General features: G+C 34.9%; 2 protein-coding genes across 2 annotated transcripts in view; both read right to left on the bottom strand.

The window, feature by feature from the left end:
• LOC142239993 (cyclic nucleotide-gated cation channel subunit A-like) overlaps positions 1-16,964 on the bottom strand; it is a 50,108-nt gene extending 33,144 nt beyond the window's left edge. Inside the window, exon 1 of the mRNA XM_075311717.1 lies at positions 16,156-16,964. The gene's annotated coding sequence lies outside the window, so the exon portion shown is untranslated. The remainder of the gene's footprint in view (positions 1-16,155) is intronic.
• On the bottom strand, positions 1,862-14,623 carry LOC142239992 (uncharacterized). The gene is made up of 2 exons (XM_075311716.1): positions 9,542-14,623; positions 1,862-1,897 (listed from the first exon to the last, which is right to left on the bottom strand). Exons 1-2 carry the CDS (start codon positions 14,621-14,623, stop codon positions 1,862-1,864), a joined length of 5,118 nt encoding a protein of 1,705 aa, XP_075167831.1.
• Positions 16,965-18,316: the final 1,352 nt, after the last annotated feature.

Raw genomic sequence — 18,316 nt, 5'->3', positions numbered from 1 at the left:
CACGTAGAAGTGGTGCGATATGGTCCATTTGCAATACGATCCGACCTACATCAATACATTCCGACATTTCTGAGGGTTTCAAAACTTCTCTAAGTGGTTTCTAACATCAATAACAACTACTTGTGCTATGTTACAAGTCGATAGCTTGTTTCGTTCGGAAGTTAGCGTGATTTCAACCGACTTAGAATTTCACGAGGACCCAGAATATATATACTTTATGGGGTCTTAGAGCAATATTTCGATGTGTTATAAACGGAATGATAAAGTTAATATACCCCTCATGCTATGGTGGAGGGTATAAAAAGCAAAATTGAAAGCAAATTTAGCACACTTGACGATATTACTAATTGTACTTCTTGTGTAAAATTTTATGCAAATCATGGTAAGCCAGAATTTAGCTATATTAGTGTATATCTGGCGAATAATATACAGTAATCCCTCGATTTACGTCGTGATTGCTTCCGGATTTTGACGACGTTAATCGGAACGACGTAGACCGAAATAACAATTGCTCATACTTACTCCTAAGTCCGCTCTGTCCGAGAATGAAAACCATAATACATTCATGATTGAAAAGCTACACGCACATAGAAATAAATCAAATGCTCAACGTGTACAGAGTTACAAATTGGGATTCCTCTGCTTTTACTTATAAATTGTAAACAACTGAGGCGGCGTATATCGAATGGCGATGCAAAAGTTGGATGAAACAAGAAAAGAAAAAAATCGACGACGTAAATCGAATGGCGACGTAAATGGAAGTTGGATGGAACAAAAAATTTGACAACGTAAATCGAAACAACGTAAATCGAGGCGACGTAAATCGAGGGATTGCTGTGTATGAAAGCTATATCTAAATCTGAACCGATTTATCCAAAATCAATAGGATTCTATTCTGACCCAAAAGAGAAACTTGTGGCAATTTTGAAGTTGAATGGACTAAAACTGCGACCTAGACTTTTATTACCAAAATGTGTTCACAGATATACAAACGGACGGAAATATATATATCATCTCAGGGTTCGGCCCTGAACAATATTGTCAAAGATATGCACTAACTTATGACACTGTGGAACAGGGTAGGTTAGTTTAGGTGGCAGCCCGATGTATCAGGCTCACGTAAACTATTCAGTCCATTGTGATACCACGTTGGTGAACTTCTCTCGTTGGGTAGCTTGGAATCTTAAAAAAAAAATCATAAACAAATATAAAAACAATGTATTTGGTAAAACATCACAACATTTTTTTAATTCACATCCAAAACACAGAATTCATCCCGTAAAAATTCGGCGCAAAAGCTGTTGAAATGGTGCATATCCATATCCATGATAAGGTCATGTAAAATTATATTGCTAATGCTCCTATTTGGCATTACTTCCGGATCCAAAAAGAACATCTCAACTACTTTTTTGGTGATGTTCTTTTTTTTTTTTTGCTGGGATTTCTGGTAAACATCGCAATAGTTTCCTGGTACAAGCGAAAGTAATTGAAATATGTAGTCATTTGAATCTTGTAGTCATTTTATTTGCATTGTCATTCAATTAAATTTCAATGTCAAATCTATGTACCTGATCTCAAAAGGAGGAGAAAATCGTCACATGTAGAAGGATAAATGAGATATGCATATCAAATACATGACGCAACCAAAGGCAAGAAAGAACCACAATAAAAATTCAAGAGTAATTATTCCATGGAATTCATATGAAATTGCTATCCAAGTCTTTAGGTATCATTCTGCTTGAAAAATCAAGTGGTAGCATTTAGCTATCAACTATCACCCCATTTAAGACCATCTCTATTGGCATCCTTAGATATAAAAAATTCATTGGAAATTACGGTATCAGGTGTTTAATGACTCTATTCAAGTGGCAGAACCATCTCCTGGTGCCGCTGGGCGCTATGGCAAGAGAAACAACAAAGAAATGAATCATTTACCAATTGAGAATATATTCGAGTAAAGGTTTTCCCCCATGAATATTCCCAGTTATATGGTTTACTAGTATTTTTCCAGCAAGATGATACTCTTTTTATGGTCCAAATGAGCAACAATCAGCAGCAGCGTTTTTGTGTTTTCATAGGGAACATCCTTCAAAGCGTTTGTGAATAGCAAGAAGGAAATGCATAAATTAAAGTTTGCTGAATCTTGTATGTTAGTTGCAGATGCTCAGGTTGGATGTTGACATAGCCCCATAGCATAGTAGTGGAATATCAATGAAGATGCCGATTGCCGTTTTATTTATGGATAGCCAGTCACGTTCACCCGACAGGGACAAGGCAGGCAGGTGGAAAGAAGATAGTGCAGGTGATTTTTCTCGAATCCTTTTTGGTATGCTTGGCATCTCGGACTGCTGGTTTGTGATTTGCATTCTATGCAATGAACATTCGCAATTACTGTCCAAACAACAACCTTGAGTCAATAAAAGCTTAATTGTTTGTATAGTGTCCTTAGAGAACGCAATATTTTCCTGTCTTTTCGTTTGATGATTTTAGACAAACACTTGGTGATCACAATTAACTGTTTATTTATGAGGAAATAATTAAGGTTTGTTGCGTTTCCCGGAAATGTAACTCTAATTCTTCGTGGTTATGGCTTTTGTTATTAAATGGTGTTTTATTTATTATTTAATTATTTATTTAATACTATTATAGGGACTAAATACAATTATGAACCGATATTGACTAATTTTTGTGTGATTGGGTATAGCTTTATCTGAGGGTTATATATAATTATAGACTGATATGGACCATGTTTGGCATGGTTGTTGGCGGCCGTATACACGCACAGAAAAACCATGTTTGTACATGGTTGCCACATCCATTTAATGCTTATCTAGAGCATGTAATTGCCGCGAAAACCATGTATTTTGTCTTTGTAAAAATAGTATCCGAGCGGAGAAAAATGTATGGTGGCAATAAGCATTTGAATGGTTCTCAAATACCGCAAACATGTTCTATCATTTAAATGATAGAATTTGAGACCATTAAATGGTCGGGAAAATCATGTACCTGACCATTCAATTTTTTTTTACTTTTTTACAGGGAAAAAAGTATTTTTATAGGTTAAGTATAGATATGTCTAGAACCATTACATGGCCATAAAGACCATTTACATTTTTTTCGTGACCATTTAATTTTTTAACTTTTTTGCAGCGAAAAGAATTTTATAAAAACATTGAGCAGGTACACACGATTTTCATTTTGCGCGTCAGTCGTGGGTTGATTGTTTCTTGGAATGGACGGAGAATACGGATTTACTGTGTTTTGTGTTAATTTATTTATTCAGAAGTGGCACGTGGTTTTATGTGAACACAAAAAAGGAAAGTGTACTTGAAAAATGTACCTGTTTTTTGTTTTGCATTTTGCTATATGGATCATTTATTTTTATTTGCAGTTACATGATGTCTGCGTTTGTACATTTGATGGGTACGATGTAAATATGGAATAGTTAGTTTATAAATAAACAAAAGCAAACAAATAAAGTTAATTTTGTATTTTCATTTCTCAAGTGGCGTCCTTTTTTCGACGATGAAAAAAGTTTTTTCATAAAGATCAAAACATTTTAGGTTGTGACCATGTTCTTTTAACTAGGAGAAAAACATTTTTAATGAATACCATAACATTTTAAATCGTGACCATTGTCTTTTCATTCAAACAAAATTCATTTTATCAATATAATAACATTTTAGATGAGGACAATTACATTTTTCTTAGAACCATGTTCACTGAGCCAACATGGTTGCAGTTTAAAATGTTACATGGTCGCCGCAAAAATAGCTCCTATCATATTATTTTGCTCTTCGAATATGATTGTGACAATCATGTTTCTTCTCTGCGTGTACTAGCACAATGTACCAAATTTCAACCGAATCGGATAAATTTTGCTCCCCCAAGAGGTTCCGCAACCCAAATCTGGGGGTCGGTTTATACTGGGGCTACACAAAGTGGCCCGATATAGCCCATTTGCAATACCATCCGACCTACATCAATAACAACTACTTGTGCCAAATTTTCAAGCCGATAGCTTGTTTCGTTCGGAAGTTAGCGTGATCTCAACAGACGGACGGATCAGTGATATAATATAACGATACCTGTATATCTTTTGTAATCACGCTACATACTTCAATAATAGACCTATTCCCAGCAAAAAAAAAAAAGCGTCGCCAAAAAAGTAATAAAAATGTTCTTTTTGGATCCGGAAGTGGTGCAAAATTGACGCAGAAGCGATGAATTTAACATGGGCTTGTCATAGGACGGAAGCCCTCCCTTTCAAAAGCCGTTGTACTGGAAGTGGAGCTCTAGAGGTATTTTAGTACCATCAAAAGTGTGCCGAACATGGTGCTTATCCGTCCTTTTTTGGGTATAGCCCCCATATAGACTGATCTCCCGACTATATTTCTTGGGCTTCTACAATTCGTATTTTGTATCCAATTTGTCTGCAATTGGAATTCTAGAGTTATTTGAGGACCATTAAGAGGTGTGTCGAAAATGGTGAGTATTGGTCCATGTGTTGGTACACTGTTAGAAAAATATGCTTTTCATATGTTCCGATATAAACAAAATGTGTTTCGGGCACAATTTTAAAACACAATATATTTAAGTGCAAACATGTAATGTTCCTAAACTAACACTAAATGTTTGGGACATCTATGTTAATATGTTAGAATATATTATGTTTGGGGCATGAATGTTTCATAAAAATCATATGTGTGAATGCAAACTTATATATATTTACAAATTTCGACTAAACATACATATGTTGTGATATTTTATTCAAAGCGACAAAGAGAGTATAGAGAAAGAAATAGAGATGGAAACCGGGAGAGTTGACGAAAGATATCAACATAACACAGCGAAAGAATCAAAAGAGAACAATTTCCGTGAAACCGCTTGTATGTTGTTGCGAATAACTGTTTTATGATAAGGCCAAAAATTTGATATGCTTAATTCTAAATATTATTTAATTTGAATAAAGAGAATAGACATTCGGAACCAAGAGAATAGACATTTTAAAAACAAACAGCATATGTTTTCGCCTTGAGAGCAGCATTTTATGTATGTGTGGACATGTGTTTTGTTTACCATTTTGGCATTATGGGCATAATTTTTTTCTTGGTTCGTTAAAAGAAATCAGGGGTCTCCATAAAATAACGAAAGGGCACTATACTCTTTTTAGAGTTTGGACAGTAAAATGATTAATAACCCACATTTCGAAGTTTCATTATAAAAATTTAATATAGTATAAATATAAATGTGTAAATTACAAAAAAGTGTTCGGCCGGAGCAGGGATTTAACCCACGACCCTTTGCCTGCAAGGCAGACATGCTAACCACTGCTCCACGTGGCAAACAAATGTATGTTTCTGTTAAATAATGTTATGTTTGCAGGGGCTCGTGGGCGCTGCAAACTATGCTATATAAATGTAACTTATAACGATAATTATCTACTGGTGACTATAACAGCTACGTAGTCCAGTGAATAGTGGGTTGGCTTACAAACTGTATGGTCCTCGGTTCGATTCTCCGTGCAGGCGAAAGGTAAAATTTAAAAAATTTATAAAAGTGAATAATTTCTTTAACATTATTTGTATTACAGAAAAAGGTGCCAAGAACTAAAATATTTCGTGGAATTGAAAATTACGAGTATGTTGGGCAATGAGCACAATCGTCTTTGGGAAAAATTCTTCCAAGCATATAATATTTTTGGGCTCAAAATGCTTCCAAACATATAATATGTTCACATAAAACAAACATATTAATGTTTCGGCAGTATCCAATAATATATGTGCTTCCTGCAAAATATGTTTGGAACATATGTTAAAGAAGCGATTTTTTTGAGGGCGTATAGCCCCCATATAACCTACCTCCCGAATTTATTTCTAGGACTTCTAGAATTCGACTGACCACAAAAAGGTCAGCTGAATATGGTGTGTGACGATCCATGTTTTGGTATAAATCAAAAGTTATAACGAGCCATAATTTTGTTTTGGGGTCGCCCCACAGTTGTGGACCTATTTCATTTGGGATTTTGGGCTTTTTTCATGGGGTCCATATTCATAGCGCCACCGATTTGCCTTTTTGACTACATAGAAACTGTAATTTGTATAAGATCTTATTGAATTTTGAACTCTACAGATATTTTTAGATCCATAAAGATATATTTCAAGTATTTGTATGGGCTTATATTCTGATATAGCCAGGGTGTAATCTGATCTTCCATTATGACTTCTTAAGGACAAAAGAGCCGCAATTTGATGATGTGTCGAAAATTAAGGTATGACAAATTTATCCCCACACGCTCCGTTCTCTCGAGTTAATTTCTTGAAGGGATAGAAGGATCGAATTTTCGACTGCATATAATGTGTTTAGCAAATTTTTACAAACTGTAGTTTTTCTGAGCATGTTGTTGTATGAGTAAGTTCAACAATGTGGTATCACAATGGACTGAATAGTCTAAGTGAGCCTGATATATCGGGCTGCCACCTAACCTAACCTGAGTATGTTGAAAAATTAGTATTTACTTCTCTATGAAGTTTGTTCTATTAAAGAACCATCCTCATATTTATTTTTTTTGTGTGAAATTCTATGGAGTTACATCGATGTCCGTTGATCTGTCTGTCTACCATAAGACAACTTTTCACCTTGAAAGGCAAAGAAAATGGAATTGCACGCATTGATATGAGTTCCTTTTTATTTCTTATGGAATTTTTGTGGCACCTATTTATGTAAGTGAAATTAAATTTCAATGTCATATGTGACCGACTTATTTAAATGTATGGCACTTCAAGTGTTAGATTTAAACTTTGCCATTCTTTAAATAATTCATTGCTAAGCCCAAAAATCAACACCAAGCATGCATGAACATTTAGTTGTGTGGTTTATGTGGAAATAGCACCCTTTTGTCAGGACCTTAAACACTTATGGAAGGGCACACCACCAGACATGCAAATATCCTTTATCCATCGTCAAAAATCATATCCAAAGTTGAACGCACATCAAGTTGAGTGGAATCTAAACGGAGGTTCAAGATGGGCATATGCATACGTATTTATGAGTATTCGCACACATGTGAGAGTAGTTCTGTTTTTTTTTGTGGCTTTTTTCGATTCAAAATTAATTTATACGTTGGCTCCCTTTGGGCGCTATGGATGACAAAGAATAATGAATGGACGACAGTTGGTTGGTTGAATGGATGAATACATGAATGGATGGATGGCGGTTAATGCCCGAGTATGTTTGACATTTATTGTTGGGTTGTTTAATTGCGTAGTCATGTGGTGGAAAAATCTATTTGCCGGTTCAAATTGAATTTTAACGGACATTGCTATTTGAACTTGCAATAATGCCAGATGGAAGACTGTAAACCGAATAGGAAGGAGTTCAAATTTAGTGGTGATGGCTTTTTTATAGTCTACTTTAAGTAGACTGAATTAATGGTGTTCAGAATTTAAGCTTCCGATACATTGATCTCGCATCCGGAATACTGGAATTCAAAATAATGTGAAGAGAAAGATTGGCGCCAAATAATGACCATTTTAACCATATATTAGTTTACTCATAATTTTTTTTTGAACCATAGGAAAGCTTTCTTATGTTTTAGTTCATATTGAACTTATGTGTACGGTCATTGAACTTTACATATTTTTTATACAATTTTGTGTTATACTTCGGGTAAGAAAAATTTCAATGGGATGTAGAAAATTTCGAAAAAAAAATGTTATGCCATCCATCATAGGATGGTTGTATACTTACTTTGTTATTCCATTTATAACAATGGCTCGCCATTCGAGCCAAAAATAATCTACCAAAATTTGGAGAAAATTTTACCAAAAAACTACCTAACTAAAATTTTATGCAAAATTTTATTTACACTGAAAAAACAGTGAACCCACCAGCAAGAAAACTTTTGGTTAATTTTGTAAAATTTTGAATATTGTTAGAAATTTTTAACTTAACAGTATTACAAACGCCGGCATCACGCCGATATCACAAAAATAAGTAAATATTTTTCGACAAATTCAAGAAAATTTATTAGACATACTTAATTTTTTTTCACGTGTGAAAGAAAATTTTGTAGTTTGAAGGAAAAAATTTTAGTTGAAAATTGCAAGAATGTCTTTAATGACATACGAAGTTCATGATGGACGCATTTGTAGTAAAAGTTACAAATTTAAAGAAATAATGAACTATTTTGTGAGAAATACGAATTTAGTAAATCTTTATGCTTTATTTGTGTATAATTTTTTTCTCGTTTTTTAGTTAATTTAACTAATGTACGCAAAAAATTGTTAGAGTAAAGAAAACTTCTCCAAACATAATAATTCCATGAACTAAAATAAAGTTAAATTGGCTTTAGTGAAATAGTGAGTTCACTTTTTTTTGAGTATATAGAGTGCAGAAAATTTTGTCAAAATTATAAGTCTGTAAAAAGTTGTGTCAAAATTTAATTTTTTTAAAAAGTTTTGTCAAAATGTTATTTCAAAATTTTACTTCTATTTTCAAAAAACCTTTTTTTCTATTGAAATTTTTGTCAAAATTTTACACTTCTATACAAAATTTTGTCAAAATTTTATTTCTACAGAAAATATAGTCAAAATTTTATTTCTACAGAAAATTTAGTCAAACTTGTATTTTTATAGAAAATTTTGTTAAAATTTTATTTCTGTTTAGTTGGGGCACTAATCTTTATTTATTTATGTTACCTCAACCGTGAGTAAGGGCCACAATGGTGGGGCAACGCGTATTTATTTTGCCTCTGGTAAATAACCACACACTTCGTTTGAATTTCACTTTAGCTTATTTGTTTGAAATAGTGTTTTCTTATTGTTCCAAATACAAACGGTAAATCACTATTTAACATATTTTATTATTGTCTCTACTTTAATTTAATCTTTCACTATTCACTGCCGTCTGCCTCTTGGTGGATTAAAAGAACAACTGTAAGAAGGGAAACTTGGATTAATTGAATGTCCCTTTTGACACTTCAATGTAAAACTTAACGAAATAGATCTTAACGAAATTAGAGTGAGAGGGGCAAACGGCAGAGAGCGAAGGCGATCTGTTCACGTAATACCACTCAATACAGTGGGTCCAATGCTTACGTGAACATACCGCCCCCCTTGCACCAACTGTGCAAAACAAAAATAAATAATAGAAATAATAGAATTTAGTGGTATAACATAAGTTTATAGAAAAAAAGAGAATATAAAAAAAGAGTATAAAAATTCGTTAAATAACCATTCATATTGATTACGAAAAATCCAATTTATAATGAGCCAACGTTTAAAGAATTTAATCGAAATTCAAATAATAAATATTTCAAGAAAAGAAAAGAGAAAATTGTATACATAAAATTTGAATTTAATTTTAAATGTGATGTTTGTCCAACTCGACGTCATTCTTGATTGGTCCAAAACAAAAAGACAAATGTAAGGTAATGGGCTGACCGATATTTAGTTAGTTATTTTTCTCGGGGAAGAAGCACGAGCTTATGTACAGGGCGAGTGACGATGCCAGCTTGTGTTCGCACATCGACTACCCTCACTTGACCATCTCTCCCCGTGTGCAGCTGAACGATGCGTCCAAGTCGCCAATCGGTGGGACAAACATTTTCATTCCGTAAGACAACAAGGTCATTTAGAGCCAAATTTTCTCTGGGCGATTTCCATTTAAATCGTTTATTGAGCTCAGTCAAGTATTCTGACTTCCAACGGCGACAGAATTCTTGTTGAATAATTTTGATTTTTCGCCATCTATTCAGAAGCGAAGTCTTTGTAGGAATTTCCTCATTTTGTGCGGGTGAAAGAAGCGAAGAGCCAACCAAAAAATGTGCTGGTGTAAGTGCAGCAATATCCTCTTGGTTATCAGAAAGTGGAGACAAAGGTCTAGAATTCATGCAGCATTCGATTGAGCTAAGTATAGTTGCGAACTCTTCGAAAGTGTGTCGGATTTGACCGGAAACCTTTTTCAGATGGGTTTTGCAGCTTTTGACACCGGCCTCCCACAGCCCTCCCATATGAGGAGCGGCGGCCGGTATAAAATGCCATTCTACCTGCTGGAAACCATATCGTGAGACAATTTCATCACCCAGCTGAGAGATAACTTTTTTGAGGTTTGCATCTAGCTCTCTGGCAGCGCCAACAAAGTTTCTCCCGTTGTCCGAATACATTTTTCGTGGACATCCCCTTCGTGAGACAAAACGAGAGAAGGCAGCTAGGAAAGCTGGTGTCGAAAGGTCGCCAACTGGTTCCAAGTGAACCGCTTTAGTAACAAAACAAATAAAGAGACAAATGTAACCTTTAGTTATCCGACATCCTCGACCGTGTAAATTCTTAATGTCGAACGGGCCAGCGTAGTCAACCCCAGTAGTAGCAAAGGGTCTGCCAAAAGTGGTTCGTTCTACTGGCAGAGGAGCCATTATCTGTCCCTGTCGCTGCTGACGCGAAATTGTACACTCTTTGCATCGATTTATTCGGGCCTTAATTAGATTCTTCGCACGAATTATCCAGCACTCCAATCTTATAGTCGCTAGAGTTAACTGGATGCCACCGTGTAGAGTTTGACGGTGTATGAACTCAACATAAAGTAGAGACAATCTGCTTTTATAAGCGAGGACAAAAGGGTGCCTTTCTTCGTAAGAAAGGGCCAATGTAGATCCAAGGCGCCCATTAGCGCGAATAATATCGTATTTATCTAAAAACGGGGTAAGAGTGAGAAGAGGACTGTTCGACGGCAGTTTTTGTTTACGGCTGAGACAATTGAATTCGGCAGGAAAATACATCTTCTGCGACAAAGTAATAAGTTTAAATTTCGTTTGAATCAATTCTTCGGACGATAATTCGAGAGAGCCATGAACGCAATTTTGATTCAAAGGGCGATGAGTATGCGCCACAAATCGTAAAACGTATGATAACACGCGTAATGCCCTTGAGAGACAAGAAAACTTATCTAAAATGTCTTCCATTTTCTCCGACCTAGCAACAAGAACTTGCATAGGTTTTGATTCTAAAGATGTATCCGCAATGTTTGGTGTTGAGGGCCAAAATCTTCTATCTTTGCGTAGCCAAGATGGCCCATGCCACCATAAATCACTCCCCTTTAGTTCTAAAGGGGTCAGCCCCCGGGTTGCTAGGTCTGCGGGGTTTTCCGATGTACCTACATGTCCCCAAATATCCCCGACCTTCTCATGAATAATTGCAACCCTGTTGGCTACGAATGTAGTCCAACTATGTGATGGTTTTTTGAGCCAAGATAAGACTATCATAGAATCCGACCAAAGAAACAAAGTGTATGGTTGCACATGCAATTGAGGCAATACAAAATCTGCCAATTTTGCCATAAGCAGAGCACCGCAAAGCTCAAGCCTTGGGACAGACATTTTCTTTATAGGTGCTACCTTTGACTTGGCTACAAGTAATTTGGAATGAGCCATGTCTCCTACTTCCACCCGAACGTACAATACGGCGGCATATGCAAGCTCAGATGAGTCACAAAACCCGTGATACTCTATCCGACACTCTGGAGAATAATTCAACCATCGATCTATTCTAATCTGATCAATTTCTCTATAGTTTGAAACAAACGCTTTCCATTTGAGCAATGTTAATGGTTTTATTGGATCATCCCATCCAATATCATCGAGCCACATCATTTGCATTAGTATTTTAGCATTTATCACTACCGGTGAGAGCCAACCTAATGGATCAAAAAGTCTCGCTATGACTGAGAGCACCTCTCTTTTTGTATATGTCTCTTTATTGGCCAATTTTTCCGTTACGAAATAAAATTCGTCTGAGACAGCATCCCACCTTATGCCAAGAGTCTTAACCGAACTCTTTTCATCAAAATCCAAAAATTGTTCATTGAGTAAATGGTCCCGAGGCAAATCTTCTAAAATTTCTCTTCTATTAGAGGTCCATTTTCTTAGTTGGAAGCCTGCAGATTCCAAAATCGCAATTAATTGGTTTCGAGCTTCTAATGCCTCCGAAACGGAATGAGCTCCCACTAAAGAATCATCGACATACATGTTCTCTTTTAAAATTTTTGACCCTATCGGAAACCTCTCTTTCTCGTCTTCAGCCAACTGAAGCAAAGTTCGAAGAGCCAAAAATGGGGCGCAATTGACGCCAAACGTTACCGTTTTAAGTTGGTAGTCTTGAATCTCGTCGTCAGGAGAGTCACGATATAAAATTCGCTGGTATGGGACATGTTTCGGATTGACAAGTATCTGTCTATACATCTTCGTGATATCTGCGTTAAACACGAATTTGTAGAAGCGCCAATTTAATATCAACGAAATGATGTCTTTTTGTAATACTGGGCCAACATATAGTGCGTCATTAAGACTTTTCCCATTTACCGATGGGCAAGATGCGTTAAATACCACACGCAATTTGGTCGTGGTACTGTCAGGTTTAAAAACGCCATGATGAGGCAAATAAAAATAATCGCAGGCTTCAATATTTGGAGGTTCAACTTTCTCCATATGTCCTAGTGACAAATACTCTTTGATGACTTCATCGTACATCTCTTTCAACTGAGGCTTTCGAGACAAAGATTTTTCATTCCTCAAAAATTGACAAAGTGCAATATATCGATTGGAATTTTTTGAAGCACACAAGGGATTCTCTGCCTTAAAAGGTAAATCTACCATATATCTACCATTGGCCATTCGTTTTGTGGTATTTCTATAAATATTTTCACAGAGCCAATCATCTTTAGACATAGTTATGTCTTTACCAACTTCTTCTATTTCCCAAAACTTAGTCAATTGCTCATCAATTGATACCCTAGTACAGTGAGAGATTCGAACCACACGTCCCGAATCTCTATCATTCGCTGGGCCAGTAACAATCCAGCCAAATACTGTTTGCTGAGCTACCAGCGAGCCAAGAATTCCGTGTTTTACTCCTTCTCGTAAAATCAACGGGTATAAATTACCTCCAATGAGGATATCTATCGGGCCAGTATGGAAGAAATTTGGATCAGCATATTCCAAATTTGGAAGTTGATCAACCAGAGAATTATCAAATGAGTGAGTAGGCACATCGCCTGTAATATCGCACACAACAAGTGCATCAATTTCCGCAGTGAAATTGTTATTAAGAATTGAGCCAATTGTCAAAAACGCTATTTGAGAACATCGCGTTACAGCACCACCCCCCAATCCTGTTACTTCGGCCGAGATGGGCTTAGTTGGCAAATTCAATAATTTTTGTATTTTCTTTGAAACAAATGTGTCATCAGAACACGGGTCAATTAAAGCTCTGACTTTGTGAGCTAAACCATCATTCAAAATATTAATCCAAGCCGTAGCTAACATTGTTTTATTACAGACGGACATATGGTATGTCCTCACATTGTGAGATGTGGATGGCGTTGGAGCGGACTGTACATTCTGTGTTGCCTGTAAATCACCTGACATATTACCTACACCAGGATTACTTTGTTGCTCGTCTCTTACTATATGCAACATAGTATGATGCTTAGCGCCACATTTTGTACATGTAGCCTTACTATTACATTTTGCTGCCCCATGACCACGGGCTAGACAATTCAAGCAGCTTCTATCTCGTCTAACTGCAGCTATTCTTTGCTTCGGGTTCATATTAAGAAGTTTGGGACAAAATTTCAATTCATGCACTTCCTTACACAACACACACTTCACCGTATTAACCTTCGTGTGGTGAACCTTTGATTGCTTCGAATTATCAAAATTGCCAGTCTTCTTATGTCGTGGGCCAGATTCTTGCGTATTCATCATATCAGATACGCTTTCTATGGTTTGAAATCTTTCTATTAAAAATTTACTCAAATCTTCCCATTTTGGGAGTTCCGTTTTCTCCCCAATCGATTGTTCCCATAGCGACAACGTGAGCTTGGGTAACTTTGAAGAGCATTGGAACACAAAAATTGGATCCCATGACCCGACATCAATTTTATACAATTTCAGCACTGAGATACAGTTTGAAATATCTCTATGTAACTTTTTGAGACAACTAGATGACTCCTGAGAGCAATGAGGCAAATTAAATAAAATTCTCAGTTGATTGTTTATTAAAATTCTCTTATTTTCATACTGAGATTTTAAATTGGACCACGCTATATCGAAGCCTTCTGATGTCAATTGTACTCCCCGATTAATTTCTCTAGCCTCTCCACTTGTTTTTTGAAACAAGTGGTACAATTTCTCTACTGGGCTAAGTTTCTTATTATTTATATAAATTGCCGTGAAAAGATCGCGGAAGCTGGGCCATGAAACATAATCACCGTAAAACACTTCTGTGTCACACGGTGGAACACTAACAGAAGATGAAGATGTCTTCGGACTCACTGACGAGACAACAGATTTAGTTTTCCAATTTCCAACAATTGTCATACATTTCATATAAACCGTATGTACTTCACCTTTCCTCTTTCTAATAGTGGCCTTATTCGTTTTCAAACACTCTGGGTCAGAATTGCATTTTTTATACAGTTCCTTAAGTTCTGTCCACAATTCATTTAATTCACTTTTCTCTGCCTCTATCGCCGATTCATTGTAACTACTCGCATCGGTTTCTTTCATTCGCTCAGCATGAGCCTCAAAGTCTTCGCAAAGACATAAAAATTCTTCGACTAAACCCATGTTTACCGCAAATGATGGCAGAAAATTCAATGTTGAATTTTGCTTTGAACCAAAAGTTTGTAAACCAGTAACGAAAATTTACTGACAGCAACGGGCCAAAATTACAATAAAATCCGTTTAATTTTATTCTTATGAAATACTCAGTGTATGGAATATTATCTGCTCTAAGAATAAATTAATCGAGACCGAACAGAAAATTACTCAAATTTATCAGAATTCACGAAATATATCGGCTTTTATTTGGAACTTGTGTTTCGATTTCTGATTGTAGTATAATTTTCTCAACGAGCCAAAAAATCATGCAAATTTATTCACCAAATAATTATCAGATATAGCTTTGATATAAATTTGAAATAATTATTACAAAATCCGATCACTCAATAGAGGCAATAAAATTTTCAATAGTATGCATATATCCAAAACCATATAAATAAAAATTTCAATACGCGTAAACAGATTAAGTCAACTGTTTTCCACTCAGAATATTTGCAGGGACAAGTTCAATGTGTAAATAGTGTATATTAACAATTCCCTTTTTGCTATGAAGTTGCACAAAAAATATAATACCAACAAGATTTTCCAATTCGTAATGTATACGTATATATGAGCCAAATATATTCGTAAAATTTTTGTTTTGTTCATATACTATCAAAATTATTGTTTTAAGTTTGTTTCGATGTATTTTAAATATTTACAATTTGTCGAGCCAATAAAACTCCATACCATATAAGAATACTTTAATCAAAACAAAAACTCCAACAATATGCTTCTTCTTGATATGGGCAACCAAAGCAGTGAGCGAGGTGAGACAAAAAAAAAATCCACACTCAATAGTATTTGCAAATGGGGGTTGAAAACAAAAACGAATCAGTTGGCTTAAGAGACAATAAATTAAGAGAAGCTTTCATGCGCTCTCTTATGTGGCAACCACAATAAAATATTCGTATATTACTTTGCACTTGATGTACAACAACAAAATTATTTTATTTACAAAGTGACAAATCTATGACGTCACTCTATATGATCGACTTCAGCTAATGCTTTTCTCTTTAAGTTGTGCGTACCAACATGCACACACACACGATGCAACGAACAACGAGGCAAACGTATGACAGCCAATGTACGAAAGCAGCGCACCAACGTCAACTACTATGACGATAACGACAGCCAACTACTGTCGAACAGCGCATCAACATCAACTATTATGACAACGACGACAGCCAACTACTGCCGACTTTCGTATATGGTGCCGAAAAACAAATGTAAGAAATTTGCAAACCCAAGAATAGCAGTGTGAAAGATTCTAAAAAAAAGTTAACGGACACCCGAGACAAACGAATTTTCGGAGTATTCCTCTCTCAATTTCTTCAACTAAGAAATTGCAGACAATAAAAGGGAGCCAAATGTAAAACTCAGTGGAGTGGTTATGTTGTCAATAATCGAGACATTCACATATAAGCCGAGCCATAAAAAAATTATTTATCTGCATCGAGCCAATATTGTGATTATGTACAAATCCCAAATGTACGTACCTTTGCTGATTCCAATTGGAGGATCGATAGGACCAATGTTTAGCTGGGGCACTAATTTGTATTTATTTATGTTACCTCAACCGTAAGTAAGGGCCTCAATGCTGGGGCAACGCGTATTTATTTTGCCTCTGGTAAATAACCACACACTTCGTTTGAATTTCACTTTAGCTTATTTGTTTGAAATAGTGTTTTCTTATTGTTCCAAATACAAACGGTAAATCACTATTTAACATATTTTATTATTGTCTCTACTAGAGGTCTGCATCGAATAACTTTTCACTGCATGTATGCAATTCGCTGTCGAATATAGTACATACTCTGTCTTTCTCTCAGAGCGCAAGTAGTGAAGTGAAGAGAACACTTGCTTGTCAAATACCACCAAGTACTTATCCGAAACAATATGTGTTCCGAAAAAAAGGAACAATAAAAATGTAAGTACTTGACAAAAAGTACAACATGGATTCTCTTCACTTCACGTGGTACCACAAGTATTTCTCAGTATGTGCGAAGCAAAACTTTCCATTATTATTAATCATAGATATGTATGTATATCACATATTTCATATATTTATGTATGTCACACACTTACCTTAACGTTTGCCCCTCTTTATAACAAACCAAAACATATATTATGGAGACTAACTGTTTTTTTGTATTTCTGAAACTGCATGTGGTACATGTAGTACTCTATGAAGTTTTGTTCTCGCAACATACTCGACGTGATCACTCTGAGTACACTTCAATAAGAGAGAAAGAGGAATATGTGTTTGGTGGTAGTGAAGTCATCAGAGTAGCAACAAGAAGTTACTCGTGGCTTTTGGTGTTCATCAAAATGTGTACCAATTGTTTTGCGAATCTCTCAAATAGATGTACTCATGTAGCAAGTACACGTGTACTCTGCATTTACTAATGGAATTGTGCAGACCTCTAGTCTCTACTTTAATTTAATCTTTCACTATTCACTGCCGTCTGCCTCTTGGTGGATTAAAAGAACAACTGTAAGAAGGGAAACTTGGATTAATTGAATGTCCCTTTTGACACTTCAATGTAAAACTTAACGAAATAGATCTTAACGAAATTAGAGTGAGAGGGGCAAACGGCAGAGAGCGAAGGCGATCTGTTCACGTAATACCACTCAATACAGTGGGTCCAATGCTTACGTGAACAATTTCTATAGAAAATTTTGTCAAAATTTTATTTCTATAGAAAATTTTGTGAAAATTTTATTTCTATGGAAAATTTTGGTAAAATTTTATATCTATGGAAAATGTTGTAAAAATTTTATTTCTCTAGAAAATTTTGTCAAAATATTATTTCTCTGAAAAATTTTGTTAAAATGTTAGTCTATAAAAAATTTTGTCAAAATGTTTTTTCTATAGAAAATTTTGTCAAAATGCTTTTTCTATAGAAAATTTTGTTAAGATTTTATTTCTATAGAAAATTGTGTTAAAATTTTATTTCTATAGAAAATTGTGTCAAAATTTTATTTCTATAGCAAATTTTGTCAAAGTTTTATTTCTTTAAAAAAATTGTGTCAAAATTTTATTTCTATAGAAAATTTTGTCAAAATTTTATTTCTTTAAAAAAAATTTGTCAAAATTTTTCCTATAGAAAATTTTGTCCAAATTTTAACTATGAAAATTGTGTCAAAATTTTATTTCTATAGAAATTTTTGTCAAAATTTTATTTCCATAGAAAATTTTGCTTCTATAGAAAATTTTGTGAAAATTTTATTTCTATGGAAAATGTTGTAAAAATTTTATTTCTATAGAAATAAAATTGTATCAAAATTTTTATCATCATTTTATTTCTATAGAAAATTTTGTCATAATGTTATTTCTATAGAAAAATTTGTGAAAATTTTATTTCTATGGAAAATTTTGGTAACATTTTATTTCTATAGAAAATTTGGTCAACAATTTATTTCTATAGAAAATTTTGTCAAAATTTTATTTCTATAGAAAATTTTGTCAAAATTTTATTTCATATTTGTTGTTTTGATCTCAGCTTAAAACTATTGCGTTGACTAAACTACAAAAGGAGCTTAACCAATACAGGAAAAGAATTTTTGTCAAATTTATTTGGGCAAAGTTTTGTAGACTGCAAGATGGTTGGATGGACGCACGTTTCGGAATTACCACATTCCTCATCAGCATCCTCT

The sequence above is a fragment of the Haematobia irritans genome, chromosome 5, assembly GCF_050003625.1.
Source record: "Haematobia irritans isolate KBUSLIRL chromosome 5, ASM5000362v1, whole genome shotgun sequence".
Taxonomy (NCBI): Eukaryota; Metazoa; Arthropoda; class Insecta; order Diptera; family Muscidae; genus Haematobia; species Haematobia irritans.
This window is presented reverse-complemented; position numbering and strand designations above follow the sequence as displayed.